Genomic DNA, 17,987 nt, shown 5'->3' with positions numbered 1-17,987 from the left:
GTGAGAACTCTAACTATGTCTCGTATTTTGATGACAGTAAGTTTTATGATAATTTCTCACATAAAAAGGGATCTCTCTCTCTAGATTCAGAAGGAAAAAGATACTCGATCATAAACATAGTTCTTTCAATGAGCTCAGTACTCATACTTATGCTAATTAATCACAAGGGTTAAGAACTTGCTCATAAAAATCTTATTGAGCAAGATGTGTAAAAATCAGGTATCTATCGTATTTTTGTGTTCTGCTTAGTTGAGTTATCCTCCTATCGTTTTTAGCTAAACTAGTGTCTGCAGACAATAATGCCTAAATAATATTTGTGTGTCTAGTATTGTTTCTCTCTTTTATCTATGTGGTCTGCTACACTTGTGCTCTAAATTACTCTTATATGGAATTTGTTGAGCCATTTATGAATTTTTATGTAGCAAAAGCCTTAAAAAAATTTCCTTGGGTCGGGTTGTGTTTGTACGGGTACCTGTTACTAATACGAATCAATTCTTAGTAACCCTAAAGGTATTCTTCCCTAAGAAACCATATAAATACCAAACCTCTTAGTCACGTTTGCGTACTTCAGGTTATTTTGGTTTGTCAAGAATGTCTTCCTCTTCACGAGCTTGTGGTTTTTCTAGAGGCTTTCTTGACAAAGGTATAGGTTTTGAGTCTAAAGGGAGGAAGAAAAGAACCCTAGTAGAAGATGATCATCTTAATGCATCATGTTACTATGCATATACTCATGAGTATTTTGAGAAGGAGGATATGATTTCTGTTGAAGTGATCCACGACTTTCTTAAGTATTTTGAGGAAGCAAAACTGCAGCTCGTTGATACTCTGAAAAGTCTTGATGTGTTGAAAACTGAGTTTTAAAAGGTTTCAACTGGCCTTGGTCTCATAAAATCTCACATCAATGGTCTTCAAAAAGAGAATCTCTTCTCTGAAGATGCAACGGATGCTGCTAATCACAAGCTCAAAGACGCCAAGACTCATGAGGATCCTGAACCGTCTATTTGACCTTAGTTCGTGTTCGGCCATGGCACTGGAGTCTACTTGTGTTCCTTAGCTTGTTGATTTCTTTTATTTGCCTATTAAATCTTATATTTTCTTGTTTTTGTTAGAAGAATAACTAAAGTTTGGAATAGCCATTATTGTGATTACACATAGCTATGTCCAACATTTTCATCTTCATATTTTTAGATTTATTGGTTTAAATTATAAATTTGTTTGGAAGATGATTTTTGCAGTATTAATCTTTATGGTTTATATATTGCAATATTGCTATGGGATATGTGTGTTTGCGTCCGTGAACTATGATTGTCCCATACCTTGTCAAAAGTAAAGTCTTTCGTATGTCGATATGTATGTATTGATAAAAGAATGAATAGACTTTTGAAAAATACAAAATTTAAGCCTATTATGTCAACTATTGATGGAAGATAGGTTAAAATCTTTTGTTTGCAAGGATTATGTCTATTGAATGTCGCTATGCGAATAGTGATGGAAAATAGAATGAATCCTTGTGTATTCCGCAGTATTGATCTTCCCTGATCCATATTTTATGTATTACTGTGAGGCTCCGTAAAGTGTCTTATGTTGAGCACTAAACGTCCAAGTTGATTATTTTTATGATTAGCTCAGTTGTTGTTCCGCGAGATACTTTATGTCGAACATATTCAACTAAATTAATCATCTTGTTTGGTCATTTAGTTGTTGCTCCGTAAGTTTTCTTATGATGAGGATGACCAATTAAATTGATTAATTTTCTGATTAGTTTGGTTGTGTATTTCGATTGGATTAATTATGGGTTCTCTTGTGATTAATCTAATTGTATATTTTTTGAGTCTCCATAAGTTCACTTATGTTGAGCATTTTTCGATTAAATTAATCATGGGTTCTCTTATGGTTAATTTAATTGAGTATTTTGGATTCAAATTCATACTTGTATGTGATTTGTTATGTCCAAAGAAATCCTTCTTTTCTTTCGAAATTAAGGTCGCTCTTGTTGTTCTTTCGGGAATGACATCTTATGGGGGAGAGTTCTTAATTGAGCTTGTGCTTAATTGCCAAATCTTTGTGGGGAGTGTGGCTGTGGAATATTATAGGGGTTATCTTGTATCTTTAAAAACTCCTAGATGAATGCATTTAGCTTCGGCTATATGATTGCATCTAAATAAGATGATACATGTTTCTTACTTTTGGTCATGAAATGTATCTTTCATAAATTTCATTAGGATCCCGTTCTAGTACCTTTGCCAATTTTATTGACAAAAAGAGGGAGAATTAATATGTAGATCACACTACAAATACATATGGTTTTCGGATCATTATGTAAGGGGGAGTGGTTTCCATGTGAGGTGGAGTATTGACTAAGGGGGAGTGATACATATCACCATAGTATTGTTGTTGAAGTTTTGATACAATTGAACTTTGACGTTGTGTAATGATACTATGACATTGTATAATAATGATTGAGAACTCTTGTTTTCTCGTTGTTATAACTACGTATTTTCAACAACCATGATGCTGAAATTACAACCTTTGGGATCATTGGAGTACTTGGAAGTGACGAAGATTTCGAGTAATGTTGAAGATTAGACATGCGGAATAGGAGCTAGAAAAGTTAATTTATTTATTTTTTGTATTCCATATGTATTGATAGTTTTGTCACTAAAATTGACAAAGGGGGAGATTGTTAGAGCATTGCTCGGTCGAACTCGCATCGTTGCTATCTCAAGCATGTTTGTCAATGTTAGTGATCAAAACTATAAGTCTTGATTTCTAGTCTACTATAGCTAAGGTCTCGGACTAGGATAGAAAGTGTAGTTGAACTCAAGAACTCCATGGCAATCATGATATAAGACGAAGGACTACTCAAGGAACCGGTGGATATTCATCGACTAAAAGGTATGTGGAAACTTGAACTTATCTATCACTTAAAAGTTTATTTATCTCCTATCTCGAGACAAAAGTCGTTTTGCTATATAGACTTAGATTATACACATTTGTTATTTCGAGCCGAGTAGAAATATGTGTTGGTAAGCTTTCGTTTTATCCAAGTTCATCTTTACCTAGTGACGAAAGTCATGACAAGTTTCAATCACTTTGAAAATTGCTTACTTTGACGAAAAATAGTTTGTGAATAACAACTATAGAATATCAACGTCCTCTAAGGATGTTTCAATGATTGAAATGAGACTTTAGATTATATAAACATTGGAGGATATAAGCATTGTTGTGGAAACACATATATGTATAAGTCTTTATTCCTTGAACCGGAATGGTGGCGTGAGCCAAGTCCGCGAACTGGCGAAAGTTCTCGACCCGAGAAATTTTGCTGGAGTTTGTGAACTCCGTCCGGGAACTTAAGTCCGCGAACCCAGTCCGCGAACTTGAGTAGGTTATATCTAAAAACGATGTTTGTGAACTTATTCTTATATAAACTAAGGAATGCATATTGCAAACCGTGGGTATATAGTTCATGAACCAATATGAGTGAATCAAATTTTTTTTGCTTCGATTGTGTCTTGTATAGTTACATAAGATTTCCTTGGAATTGAACAACTCTCTAACTAGTTCATTTGAATCACTTGAACTAGTTATGGTGAAGAAGAATATGGTTGATATGAAAGTGATCATATGGCTAACCATTTGGTTGACTATTGTTGAACCAACAAATGTACAAGTTTGGGTACGGTTACACAATCCTAGAAACGTGCATTTCATTTGTGTGTAACAAGCTAGTTTTCGATCTAATGGTTGAAAGATATTAGCTTGAATGCTTTGTTACAAAGCTAACATTGATTGCAAAACCCTGATTTGAAAGATTATATAAGGGAGAACTCTACCAACTGGGAAACCTAATCCCCACACCTTCTGTGTGATACTAGTTGTGCTAAGCTAAAGTCGATTATCCTTTAACCTTTGGTTTCTTCTTCTAAACCAGGTTAACGACTTAAAAACTTCATTGGGATTGTGAAGCCAGACCGATACTACTTTCTTGTAGTTGTGTGATCTGATCTTGCTGTTTCTATCGTATGAGTACATTGTAATAATTGGCTAGAGATTGATATCTCCGATAGGCAAGATATAAAAGAAATCACAAACACTTCATCTCATCGTTTGTGATTCTGCAATATCTTTTTTCGCTGCGTCGATTAAGATTATTGTGAGGTAATTGATAACACTAGGCTGTTCTTCGGGAATATAAGTCCGGTTTATCAATTGGTTCATGTTCACCTTGATTTATCAAAAGACGGAACAAAACTCGTAGGTATATTCGTGGGAGACGAATTTATCTATTACCGTAGACTTTTGTGTGTGATACAGGTTTGTTTATTAAAGTCTTCGACTTTGGGTCGTAGCAACTCTTAGTTGTGGGTGAGATCAGCTAAGGGAATCAAGTACGTAGCATCCTGATGGGATCAGAGACGTAGGATCATAACTGTACCTTGGATCAGTGTGAGATTTATTGGGGTTCAAATACAGTCCAGACTGAAGTAAATTTGGAGTAGGCTAGTGTCTGTAGCGGCTTAATACAATGTGTGTTCAAACTAGACCAGGTCGCGGGGTTTTTCTGCATTTGCAGTTTCCTCGTTAACAAAATTCTGGTGTCTGTGTTATTTCTTTTCCGCGTTATATTTTGTTATATAATTGAAATATCACAGGTTGTGCGTTGTTCAATCAATTAGAATATCCGACCTTTTGGTTGTTGATTTAAATTGATTGACACTTGGATATTGGTCTTTGGTACCATCCAAGTTATCTCTCTAGTATTTGATAAAGACTCGCAGATTTCTATTTGCTTGATTATATATCAAATAGATAGATTGAGATATAAACTCTTTGATATACTTTTTATCTAGATTGAGTCTGACTGTCTAGTTGATTCTCTAGAAATTATATTGGAGTTTGTCCATACAGATTGCTAAGTGAAATATTGGGTGTGGTTGTTGTACCCCCACTTTTCAGCTCTATCATCTAAATTCTATCAACTATCCTTTTATTTTTCAGTTATCCAAAAATAAAAATAAGTCATCATTGTCTTCTACTTCACCTTTTCATCTTTGTTCAATTTCTTGTCTTATTTATCCATTTCATCATCTTTTCTAATTCAAATTCCTTCCTTATCTTTTCTATAAGATTCTTTCGTGAAAATACACGAAAAAATAATAATAAAACAACCTATTTTAGTGCCCATATTTCATCATAACAGGTATCGATAAAGACAATGGTCTTAGTCCTGAAGACAATGTTCGTCGACTTGTTTATTTTCCAGGTTAGGTTAATTGAGATTTCTTAAGACTTAAGTAATTGTAAAAGGAGACAAGCTTATTGTAATTTGGATACAACACATTAGTTATTTTTAATTCAATGAATATTGATTTTCTCTACAACTTTTCTATCAAATTTCATTATTCACGCTTTCGTTCTGCATTAACTGGTATCAGAGCATGTTGTATCCAGAAAAGTATCATCTCAGAATATGAATAATTTAGATGTTTAGGTACAAGGCGGTAGTCAAAGAAGATAATATAAAATGTAATTACTGGTTTTTATAAGTTAAGACATAGTGTTATTATGGATTTCAAACTATAATCTACTCAACTGTTGATACAATCATCTACATGGCTTAGTATTTTGAATTTTGTCCTAAAGATTGGAAATCTTGGTAATCATAGACTATCTTATCAGAGTATGTTTTACTTATATGTTATGGTTTTTATGCTTTGTGTTTTCTTGTGTTTATGGTGGTGGTACTAAATAACTATAGGTAATAACATATCTTTTTGATAACCAAGAGTCGGATTAGAGCTTACTTCTTGAAGTAGTGACCTTCCTACAGTTTAATCTAGTAGTACTTCTAGCAGTATTCTTTGGGAAAATTCTTCTCTGAATAAGTTTTGAGGTAGCATAGTTGAAAATACATCATGATTGTGGTATTTATATGTAGTTAAGGTTACAATTTGTTTATGCTTCTTTATGGTGGAGAGATAAAGATAAGATTAAAAAACTCACCTATATTCTCTATACAAGTAGTGGTGACGGTTAAGCGGGGTCAAAATACATCATGGAGAAGTCGAAGACGACTTCTTTTCAAGATGGCGGGCATGATGTAAGACACATTCTTCGTTATTTCTTAATCTGGGAAGAAATCTTTTCAAGATGTTTCCCAATGTAGAACATCCTTTGGATTTAGGATTTATATTTTTTATTTATTTATTGTCATTATTTTTGATTTTTCTTATTTTTAGAAATCATTTGTTTTTAGAACTATTTATTTTCCAAGTTAGGTTAATTTATTTTATAGGACTTAAGTTATTGTTCTCTATAAAAGGAAAAAAGTTTATTGTAGTTTCGATATAACACATTATTGTTGAATCAATCTTGATTTTATCTATAATTTTTCTACTTTTGCTATCAAATTTCATTATTCACGCTTCCATTCTACATTAAGTGGTAACAGAGCATGTTGTATACAGAGAAGTGTCATCTTGGAATATGAGTAATTCAATGATTCTGTCATATTTATGTTCTGGGTTTACTTTTACATTTTCTTGTATATTTGTTCATTTTTAGCAAATATCTCTCCCAATATAAAAAAGAAAAAAGAAGAAGAGTTTGTTGATATTTAACAAAATAAAATTCTTATGTTTTGTTGACAGTTTTAAGTATATATTTTATAATAGATGTTTTGTATTTTTCTATCATATTTTTAATGAGGATACATACATTCCTTTGGGTTGTAAAACAACCCAAAAGTAATATAACTCTCAAAAATGGAGGTTTGGCAACCATGGCCAATTTTTTTTTTTTTTTTTTTTTTGCTTTTCAAGATGTGGAGGTATTTTTTCCAAAAGCCATAAGCATTGAAATTTATTTCATAACGACATATTTTTTTTGATAATGTCATATGAGTCCAAGGAGAACGTTTAACAACTAAACTTCAGCTTGGAAGTTCATTAGACAAAGTAAGATACGATCTTTGCTAATATCTGCAATATGTTGGCCAATTTGGGATGAATGCAATTGGAGAGTAAGTTAGCTAAAAAAGAGGTAGTTACTATATATGTGAAGTCAAAGCTTATATTTTCTTTTAGGATTTTACAAGCAAATGGTTCAACGTAATTTTTTCAGAGATTTGATAATACATTGAAAAGTAATTGTTGATTGTATTTTGACAGATAAAAACAACCAATATTAAGGCATTTTGATGCTCATGTAACTGATTCCCAGTCAGTATAATTTTAACCTTTCTCTTAGAGAACAATCTGAATTCATGTGCCACCTTTTGGTTTTTCCAAACCGATGTTGCCTGAGAGTATACTAGATTCCATAGAAGACAAAACATTCATATGTAAGAAATTAGCGTACCCAAAACTGATACCCCCATTAGTAGCCTTGTCTAAAACAACTTCATGAATGGGAATTCAAACACCTAATAATCCTGTGTTACTCTTTTCCAAATCGAGTTATTTTCCGAAAAAAATGTCCAATAAATAGTTCAAATTTAACTAAATATGGAGCAAAGTTACAGCATTGTTCATGGTGTGGTGATTAACATGAATACTCTTCCCTGCAGTATCAAAATTAATATCCTTTAAAGCAAATACAAAATTGATCTAGAAGTTCAAACACCTACAAACACAAACGCTTCTTTGTTTCTAATAGCACGTTTGGATACACATCCAGAAGTACCTTTTTACTTTTAGAAGTCAAAAAACAAATTGGATACACTTTTTTTTATAGAAAAACTTGACCATAAACTGGACTAAGAAGCAAACAAAGTGTTAACATGGCTGCAGCCATATCTGCCAATATTGTTTTTACATAAGATAGCAATATTTAAGGCATCTAAATTTTGGAGTCTATGAATAGTAGTAAGACCAGTTAAAACAAAAGATATTGGTTTTGTTCCTGAAATAGTGTCTTCCACGTCACTTCTTGAGGACTCATGATAACTAAGATTAAATCTTCCTTTGACGGCCTGATTGTAGAGAGCTTTAAACTTGAGAAGGATTTCTCTGGATTCAGCTTGTATTTCAATATTTGTGTGTTGCATTTCCTTTGCCCAGTTGAAAGCTAAGTTTGCTCCTCCTATAGCTCCCCAATCTTGAGAGTGTCCTGGGTGTCCTTTGCTATCAATGTAGTTTCCTGCAACATCCTGAATAGTTAGTGCAGATTTTTTTTTGGAACTTTCAGGTTCTTGTATTGTGCAAATATTTATGATAATACCAAAATCATGTTGGGGATAATGGTTTAGATCATAAGGCACCATACAATTCTCTTGTATGTAAATTTCTCCACCATTTAGAGCAAAACTGTTCAAGATATGGTCTGGTAATTTATGTATTCTGTTATAATCACATAGATGTTGTTTAATGCTCATTGTTGTTTGTTTGGCATTTGGTTGAGTATGATTGAAAATCAGATCACACCTAGTCTTCCAAATGAACCAACATGTTGTGGTATAGATGTTACTTTTGTTGAAGTGATACCAAGCATAAACCAAGTATTGAACCAGTCCATGAAGTTTGTAGTTTTATCAAACTGGTCATGGGATGTGCCAATGATTTCATGCCATACAGCAGTGGCTGCAGGGAAATTTAAAAATAAATGTGTCATAGTCAATTCCCCACTATTGCAAACTTGACAGATAGGGTCTATATAGTGCAAAATACTTGCAGTTTTTGCATTAGTGGGTAGGATTTCATGAGCACACTTCCAAATAAAAATCTTCATAACTGGAGTAATGTCCAATTTCCAGATAACTTCTCAGTTTCTTGTTAGGACCTCATTTATGTATAAGTTGTCTATCTTAGCCTTGTAAATGGCTTTGACAGAGAACTTGCCAGAGTCATCTAAAGTCCACTGAATCTTATCTTCCTCCCCTGGGTGGGTTGTCAGAACAAAAAGTCAATACTTTTAAAAGTTAAAAAACAAAAAGTTAATTTAAGTGTAAAATTTCCGAACGACTTCTGGAAGCAAAAAAATCGACTTTTTGTAAAACAAACTATCTTTGCATCTGACTTCTGCTTCTAGCATCCAAATACGCTATAAGACTTTACAGCTAAAACTTTGCTTCTTTCTCTAACAGTCAAACGAAGTCCCCGAAAAATTCAGTGACTAAAAATAAGTGATATCATGATACCTTACTGACATTAATTACCGGGCGTTAAGCCAAAAATGGTCTAAGATCCAATAATCCAATCTTACAGTAGGTCCACGGTCCACCTTAAAAAATTGAATAACTGCTCTAATCCATTGATCAACGGCTAATATTCCTCATCCAAACATTTCCACTTTTCGCAGCCGCAGTAAAAATTGAATCAGATTCACATTCCAAAAATACCCTTATTTATCAAGCAAAGTTTGCTTAACGTGTTAGCTCCACACAACTTTCCAACTAAAACAGAAACATGATGAAAACTTTATTTGAAAACAAAGGAGAATTTCGTAATCTAATAAAGGATCAATAAAAACACGAAAAATATATAAAAGATGGAAAAGAAAAAGAAAGAAAAGGAAAAACAAAATCAGAAGTTAACGCAGAAAGTGAAAATCAAAACAATATCGAGGAGTTTCCCGAGTGAGTGAGATCTACAGAAAAACACACGATGAGGATCCGTAAACTCATGGCTCAGAAAAAAGTCTGCCAAACTCTTCCTTCTTCAACTCCGACAACAATACCAGTAATCCCTGCTTCTAGTACTGTTCAGTGTGTTCCAACTATTTGTGAGGAGGAGGAGGAGCGTGTGAATAATTTACAGACAAAAAAGGAAGAAGTTGTTGGTGTTTGCGAGCTGAATATGTCAGTATGGGATGTGATTCCAGCTAAAGACCTTCTCTATTACTTCTCAGATGAAGATTTTAAGGTTAGTTAATTACTTGTTTTCATTTCTCTTCATAGATCTTTTTTATTCAGAAGATAAATTGGTTTTCCATGGGGTTTAGGGTTTCAACATTTTGGGTTGGTAACAAATATAGAAATTCGTTGGATTGATTTAGGGAAACAAGTTACGCGATTCATTTAGTTTTTTCATTTTGGTTATCGTATTTGAGCTCATACATGGTGGGAGGCTGCAGGATTTAAACTATGAAGAAGAAGATTATGATGACGATTATGATGATGACGATAAAATTGTAGACGAATCAGTTAATGCAGAAGAAGATCAAATAAGGTATGTTGTTTAATTCTTGCTGATTTCGATTACAATTATTTGAGTTCATGAATGAAATGAGAAATTAGGGTTTCTTTCGTTTCGTTTTTGGAATGCAAAATTATCTATCTCGTAATAAAAGGAAAGGTTTAAGAAACCCTGATTTATGTCCGTTATCGGGAGCTTTCGAATGATTTGAACTGAAATGGAGCTTGTGATTATCGGGAATGAGGAATTTGGTTGATTAGGGTTTTTCGTTTTTTTCATTTTTGGTTGGGCAGTTTCCGTAGAAATGGTATTGAGCCCGAAGATGATGATGAAAAAACTAAAGAAGAAGAATTGGTAGAGAAACAATATGCGACGGCGTATAAAAGGAAATTGTGGTTAAAGTCATTGACGAAGAAGAATAATGAGAAGAGGAAAAGAGATTGCCACGACGATATTGATAGTAATGTAAAGGAGGAGAAGAAGAAGAAGGAGAATGGAGTAGTGTATTGTTGCAAAACTGATGGGCAAGGATGGCATTGTCGATCAAAAGCACAAAAAGGGAAGCCATTGTGTAAACATCATTTGATTCAAATGCAACGTAATTTAGATCATCAGAGAGATAATAATCAGGAAAAGAAGATTCAAAAATTGGAGAAGAAGACAGCAAGAAGAGGTAGACCACCAAAGGAATCCAATACTACTAATACTACTACTACGATTCGGGGAAGAAAGAACAAGGGGAAACTATCGGGGAAAAAATCATCTGAATTTGTTTATTATTCCGGGTTTGGTCCGTTGTGGGGTAAGAATAAAAGAGGAAGACCACCAAATGAAGTTAAAAAACAACAAGAAGATGCAGAAGAGGAAGACGCAAAAGAGGAGGAATGTGAAAAATTAGAAGAAAAGCAAGAAGTTATTGATGAAGCCCCCCTAATTGATGATCCAACAAGTCCCAAAATGAATATTGTAAAAGAGGATAACAATAATGGTTGTATGTTCATCGATGACGAGTTTGAATCAGATGATGATGACTCCGATGAAGATTGTAATGGTGTTAATGTCAGGAAAAGATATCGAAAACCCATCAAAGCTAGATCACTTGCATCACTCTTTTGAGCATTTTTTTTAGTTTTTGGTTATTGTTTGCTGTATTTTTTTTTTCTCTGTTGCCCACTCTAGACCAAGGGATATACTGTTTGACCTTGTTCTAAGGGCATTTTCGGTATTTCAAACGTTGGAATGGATGTTTTAGGGGAAAAAATAATGTTACCACTATTTTAATCTAGAACCACAAATTTCATTATTTTATCCTATGTGATCAACGGTTATGAAATGAGTTGATTCTTTGACTTGTTTAAATTGAACAATAATCGTTGAACTGGATTGACTTTTGCATTATTGATTTAGTAAAAAGTCGAAGGAGAGATTTTGTTCTGCTGTGAATTCAGCAAACGAGAAGCCATCAGCATGTGACACACTACTGATATCATAAAACACTGTGGGAAATGCTATTTGGACACCTAATTCTCCATTTAGTTATCCACACACCCAAGAGGTGGTGGGAGCGTGACGGTGACCCATTCTTCTTAAACACCATGTGATTTCTGAAGCAGATTCTCGAATTAGACTCGTTTGTTGTTCCGGAAAAACAACACAATTATAGGAAGATTCGATTAGGTAAACTGACAGTAGCTTGTCTTCTTCGATCGTCTTCCTTTTTTTGTAGTCTTCTTGTTAGAAAATGCAAATGACATGAAAAAGATTAGGTAATCTCGCTCTGTCTATACATTTCTCTACATACCCTATCATTTCATATCTTTTTCTATGCTGCTAGATCCCCTTTTCAAAAAAACCACTCGGATTCTCATAATCTTCTGCTTTTCTAGAATTAACGGTTGACGGATTGCCGATATCACTGTAATACACGGATAAAATTACTGGATGATGTTTCCATTCGAGTGACCTGAGTTTGATACTCGCCGACACCAAATACTTTACCGATGAAAAGAAAATGTTGGACAGTTTCTTGATCAACCATTTTCTATCTAGTATGTTTTTTGAATTTTTCCCAGATATGCACTGTAAGAAGCTCTTATTTCACTATTTCTCTGTTAATTATCTCATGGTTAAAATACGAACCTTAAGAAATGAAGCTAGTTAATTACGATACTGCCAGTGTGGGATCCTCCTGACATTTTCCTCATCTACAGCCGCCCCGGCCAGAAGCACGAGAATATCCAAAATGGGGTTTAAATACTCGCGAGTCTGTACAAATTGAAGTCTAAAAATTGCCACGTGGAATCCACGTTAATAGCTAGATTTGTCTTGATATGAAATGGACCCAGTGTAAAGCTAACTAGGTTGTTTCAGTCTTTGCCTCTTTGGTGCTTGTAGTGGCCATGAGGCATCACTCTTTTTGATTTTGGCAAGTGGAGCCATGGCACTACGGCATTCGTGCACTTCCCATTGAAGCAAAAATACACGGATATAATTTTTAAAATTTACATTTCCTCACATTTATTTGTGATTATTGTGTTGAACCTTCCATGGCTATGATATTGATTTATACTACGTACTATGTTATCATTATATCTCAAACAGAAAAAGTGAATACTTCAAGTATATTTACTTAAGATATCTGATGTCATCTTGTTTTCTTGAAAGTGATGTTAAGATTACATCAATTTGCAATCAAATGGTCATACTTTTTGTAATTGGGTTACAAAATAGTCATACTTTTCAATTTCAATTACAAAATAGTCATCTTCCATCAGATCTAACAGTTTTGAAAAAAACAGTCCCAAATTCTTACATATATACCCTTCCCTTATAACTCAAGTAACTAACCACAGTTAGACGCATATGGCACCATCTGCACCTAAACCCTGGATCTGAAATGGCGGACCTTTTGTGTTCTGAACGCCATGGACAGTGCAGCAGCAACAGCCATTTGGTCCATTTCCACCACCCATAGCATCTGCAAAATCATCGCAGCAAAACCATCCACCTCCATCAACATCTTCAAAATAAACATAAGAACCTCTATCAACATCATCGAAACCACTACAGCAGCACCAACAACAGCTTGGTCTACTTCTACCACCATCAACATCTGCAAAACCATCGAATTTAATTAGAACATTTTGTTGAGAAATTGAACATGTAAGCTAAAATCGACCGGCAAAAAGTGTAGATAGTGGAGAGGAAATGGAATTAGCCCAGCACAAACATCCAAGATCATGAAAGCTTCAATTTCTATACGAGTGATATCTTCTTTTGGTTCCCCTTCATATAAAGCAATCTAAGCAACAATTTTTTCCAAAGTAAGCCATTACTGATAGCTTGGGATTAACATTTTCAAGAACCTAGCAAATGTTACAGTTATAGACATACCAATGCATTGTTCTGTTCATTAACGTCAAGATATTCGATTAGCCCTTCGCGTAGGAAGTTGTTAAATGTGCGCACTCCATCCTAAAGAAGTTCAAAAAACATGAGAAATCGAATAAAGACAATATTGGATTTGCCTAAGCTTGAGAAAAATTTAGAATACAAACTCGCACCTCATGCATATGGTGTTCTCTTATCCATTTGACTTTCTGTGATAAACTAGTCTGTCTACTCCAATTAGACGAAGGAAATAAGACGTACAATTCCAGTACCAATTTTTGCATTTCTATAGGTTTCAGTTAAAACCATTTATATTACAGACAACAACATACATGCCCCTAGTTTGATCTCTAAAACATGTCATTCATTTGTTCAAAACCCCTAACTAAATCATTTAGTACAAAAACACTAATCCATCCTTTCACGCACAGACCTAAGTGACATATTTTAATAACAACCCCGCAAGACCTAAACATCAAATCAAACTCTAGAAAATCTATATACATGGCAAAAAAAAAGAAGATTTGGAGAGGGTTTGGTGTTTAGTTACCGTCGGCTCTTTTCTTAAAAAAGTATCTCTCCATCTGAAAATTCACATTTTTGGTACCGAGATGTGCATCTGCAGCTAAAAGCATATGTATATCTTCTTCCTTTTGGGATAAAATCTTCGCCATGATTGCAGTAATTAAATACAACGACAGCAGCATCAGTTTCCCGACTGTATCAAAATACAACAACAGCAGCATCACTATCAAATACAACGGCAGCAGCATCACTTTCCCGACTGTATCAACGCCAACAGCTTGAGTATGTACCTTGCCAAGTTAATCAAAACAATTTTCACCCCAAAGTACTTTTCACAAATTCTCTATAGAGTTCAATACCCATTTCTTCAGTACCAGAAACTGGACCTCTAAATCACCACAGTTCACACCCAAATTATCAAAAAAATAACCTTATTAGTAGTAGCACAAATTTCAACCTAAAATTTCTAAATGGATTCTTCACATGTTTCCTGCAAAGACACACAACAAAATACAATTTACACTATCAATTATTAACACAACCATCAATTGTAACAGATGATCTTTAGTATTAATCCACAATTTTCCTAATTATGGTTAATGATAAAAATCCCTGAATTCAAAAAATTAGGGTTTTTGAAAATAATTCGAAATTCACAGTATGGGTTTGTGATTACCAACCTCATTATGTTTGCAAACATCGTGACGTTCTCTTGTAAGAAAACTGGGGTTTTCCATAACCAGTTACTTGTTTAAGCTTTTAACTGTCATAAAACACCATTAAAGTTAAAACCAAACCATAAACACAAACTATGTGCTGTTAGAAGCATCTGTTGATGATAAAACTTACTAGAAATCTCTCCTTCACTCAATCGCCATTGTTGCAGAGCTTAAAGAATAGAAATGGAGAGAGAAACGGCGGACAATAATGAAGAAGAAGATGAGAACCCTAGCTGTTATATCATCTGATTTGTTTTGACCAATCTTATCCGTTGAAATTATCCTCGAGATTTAACATCAGCACGATCTATGGTTACAGATTTGGTTTTGTTAGGTTGGGGACAGAAAGGTAAATCCATTACTCTATTTTAACTCTGACTTTGTGGGACCTACGGACTTAGCACCCTAACTAACGGAAGTATGACTGTTGTGTAAATGGTTTGTAACTGTATGACCATTTTGCAAATCGGATCTTAATAGTGGGACTGTTTTATACATTTCCCTTGCATAAACCTAGTACTATATAGTTCAGCTCAACACCAGCCGAGTGGCCAAGTTAATGTCTTTTGAATCTGACATTTACTAGGATGGGTAGAACACACGGTATTTGCTTAGGGAATGGGGCAGAATTGGATGTCATATATCATCCCAATCCAGACAGCAAAATGCCTTGCTAGGTTGGTTAATTCCTAAAGTTGGATTTCTTCTTCTTCTTAAGGCAAAACAGTTGTATTTGTCGACTCTAAGACATAGTAAAACCAAGAATGATCCAGCGTCATACAGTCTTAACTCTTAACTTTTCTTAAGCTTTCACTTTCACTACCATATTGCTGATTCATCACTTGCCTAAAACAAAAGCAAATGGGGGCCACCATAGACAGTAGTACCACCAAACCACTGAAGACCAAATTGTAACCCAATTTAGCTCATGATGCCGTTTCTTTCCATTTTCATCTTTATGAGTAAGCAGATCTTTAATCGGGATTAATTAAAGTTGTGTTTGGTGACAAACAGTTCCGTGTTAACTATCTTTCCATGAGAATAGAGTATATTCCGTTGTTCAATTACAAATTCCGTATTAAGAAAATGGTGGTCAAAAATGGGTTTTGAACTTCCATCGTGTTTGGATCGGGTAATCGATAGGGGTGCCAACGAGTATTATTGAGTCCATAACTGGTAATTCTAGTCGGTTTCGGGTCCTAACAATTCCGGATCCGGTACCTAACTTGATAGAACCGGACCCGTTAACTTATTGGTTCCTAACAGGTCTACCACTCGGGTAGTGATTTTGCTAATGGGTCCAATCCTAAGACCCGGAACCGGACCCGATATATCAAGATCCGGTACGGTTCCAAGTAATCGGGTACCCATTGGCGGGCCTAAATTTAACACCCAAAAATTGAGTTACGAGGGAATCAACTAAATTGCGTGAACCAAACATAACGAAAATCATCGGAACCAGATTTCAGTTCCATCCAAACACCAGTGGTCCATTACAATGGTCCGACCGATGGAATAAAGTCTGATCTTTTGTTTTTTTTGCTCAACAATAAAAAGTTTATTAATCACCAAAGGGTATTTCACAAATTTGCCCAACAAGCTCAACAATAAAAAGTTTATTAATCACCAAAGGGTATTTTACAAAATTTTATTAATCACTTAAGAGTATTATACAAAGAATACACTAAAGTTCCAATAGGAACCGGCTCAAAGAATTAAAAAGAAAAGTCTTTATCCTAGGCATATAAACTAACGAAATCTATTGGTCTGAATTTTCCAAATCATCCAATATAGTGGGTTTGGTTTTAAAATTTATTCTTTTTCCATTCTGAATTTTATTTCTCTATAATTGTGTATGGAAAACCAAGAACATAGGCTAGCAAAAAAAATTCCTCCACCTTGTTTTAGCATACCATGGGATCCTCTGAGTTTGAAAAGCCGTAACTACTGTTTTTGAATCAGTTCTGAAGTATAAATGGTAAAAGCCTTTACTAATTTCACATTCCCCTGCATTCAAAACTTCCTTAACCTCTGCAAGGTAATTAGTGGATATTCTCAAACTATTTGACACCGCAATAATATATTCCCATCTATTATTTTTACGAATAAATCCATATCCTGATATCCGTGGGTTCCCTTTTGAAGCACCATCACAACGCAATAGCAATATGTTTGATTCTGAAAGTTGGAAGAAAATTTCCATTGCCCTGATATTTCTTACTTTTCAATTCTTTAGCCCAAATGATTTTAACACCTGCAAATCATAAGTGTTATTCCACATAGCTCACTTCATCCTCATTTCACATTCAACTATAAACTGCAATACTTTTTTTTTATGACTTCCACATTGTAAATAGCATTTTCATACACACATTTATTCCTCATGAACCATAACTCTCAATCTCTCATTGTAGAGAAAGAAGCTATTTTCACTGCAAGGCTCTTATTTTTTGCTAAATGTAACATTTCTTCGAAGGGCTTAGGATTTAGAATGTTAAAAATCCTACCAAACCATCTTCAGATAATCTCTCTGAAATTACAATACCATAAGTTGTGTTATATACATTCTTCCTCATATTTACAGAAAGCACACCTTGAAACTGCAATACTTGAAGCACACCTTGAAGTTGAAGTTTCTCTTCTTCATATCTTCATCTGATGCACGAATATTTTTAGATAGTTTCCAAATTTTACTGGATAAACTTGGATGAATAGAAGTACTCCATATCTTTTGTGTCCATAGCTGAATAAGGAATTTTTCTCTTATGCACTCCACTGCAGAAGCTACAGAGAATTTACCAGATAGAGTACTTGTCCAAATCCTTCTGTCACAACCATCTTCTACTACTGGTAAATCCTTGAGTTCTATCATCTCCAACAACTCACTAGGAATAACCAATCACCTTATAATAGTAGGTTTTGTACCTTAATTTCAGGGAATTTGAGGATATATGGATTATCAGGATATACTTAATTTGAGAAACTGGATCTCGTATACATTTTGCTGATAAAATTAAGCACAATTACTGTGTACTTTCCTATCATTTTTTTTATCCCGGCATGAACCCTTTAACTTATTCATATTTATCAAATAAAATTAAGCACTATTTTTGTATATAACCCTTCATTTATCTTAATGCAAGAGTTTCCTCGGTTCGTGCCCCATGTATCCATTTATTCAGGTCATGCCGACAAGGTGGAGGAGTTTCCTCAGTTC

The 17,987-nt window shown here is 34.4% G+C and overlaps 1 protein-coding gene and 1 long non-coding RNA gene across 3 annotated transcripts; one reads left to right on the top strand and one right to left on the bottom strand.

The window, feature by feature from the left end:
* Positions 1-9,524: 9,524 nt before the first annotated feature.
* Positions 9,525-11,439, top strand: LOC113273541 (stress response protein nst1-like). The gene is made up of 3 exons (XM_026523228.1): positions 9,525-9,863; positions 10,075-10,169; positions 10,430-11,439. The coding sequence occupies exons 1-3, from the start codon at positions 9,606-9,608 to the stop codon at positions 11,250-11,252; spliced, it is 1,176 nt and encodes a 391-aa protein (XP_026379013.1). The 5' UTR covers positions 9,525-9,605; the 3' UTR covers positions 11,253-11,439.
* Positions 11,440-12,785: 1,346 nt separating this feature from the next.
* On the bottom strand, positions 12,786-14,973 carry LOC113274752. Of its 2 annotated transcripts, none has more exons than XR_003323197.1 (5): positions 14,901-14,973; positions 14,732-14,814; positions 14,077-14,541; positions 13,530-13,610; positions 12,786-13,437 (listed from the first exon to the last, which is right to left on the bottom strand). It is a non-coding gene; the product is annotated as an uncharacterized LOC113274752 (long non-coding RNA). The 2 variants fall into 2 exon arrangements; XR_003323196.1 differs by having other exon boundaries at positions 12,786-13,248.
* Between the last annotated feature and the right edge of the window lie 3,014 nt (positions 14,974-17,987).

This window comes from Papaver somniferum, chromosome 4 (assembly GCF_003573695.1).
Source record: "Papaver somniferum cultivar HN1 chromosome 4, ASM357369v1, whole genome shotgun sequence".
NCBI lineage: Eukaryota > Viridiplantae > Streptophyta > Magnoliopsida > Ranunculales > Papaveraceae > Papaver > Papaver somniferum.
This window is presented reverse-complemented; position numbering and strand designations above follow the sequence as displayed.

Bases quoted from the DNA above. Each gene is read 5' to 3' on its own strand.
- LOC113273541 (XM_026523228.1), top strand. From the start codon at position 9,606: ATGAGGATCCGTAAACTCATGGCTCAGAAAAAAGTCTGCCAAACTCTT. The intron at 9,864-10,074 runs GTTAGTTAATTA...GGGAGGCTGCAG, and splicing joins TCTCAGATGAAGATTTTAAG to GATTTAAACTATGAAGAAGA. The intron at 10,170-10,429 runs GTATGTTGTTTA...TTGGTTGGGCAG, and splicing joins GCAGAAGAAGATCAAATAAG to TTTCCGTAGAAATGGTATTG.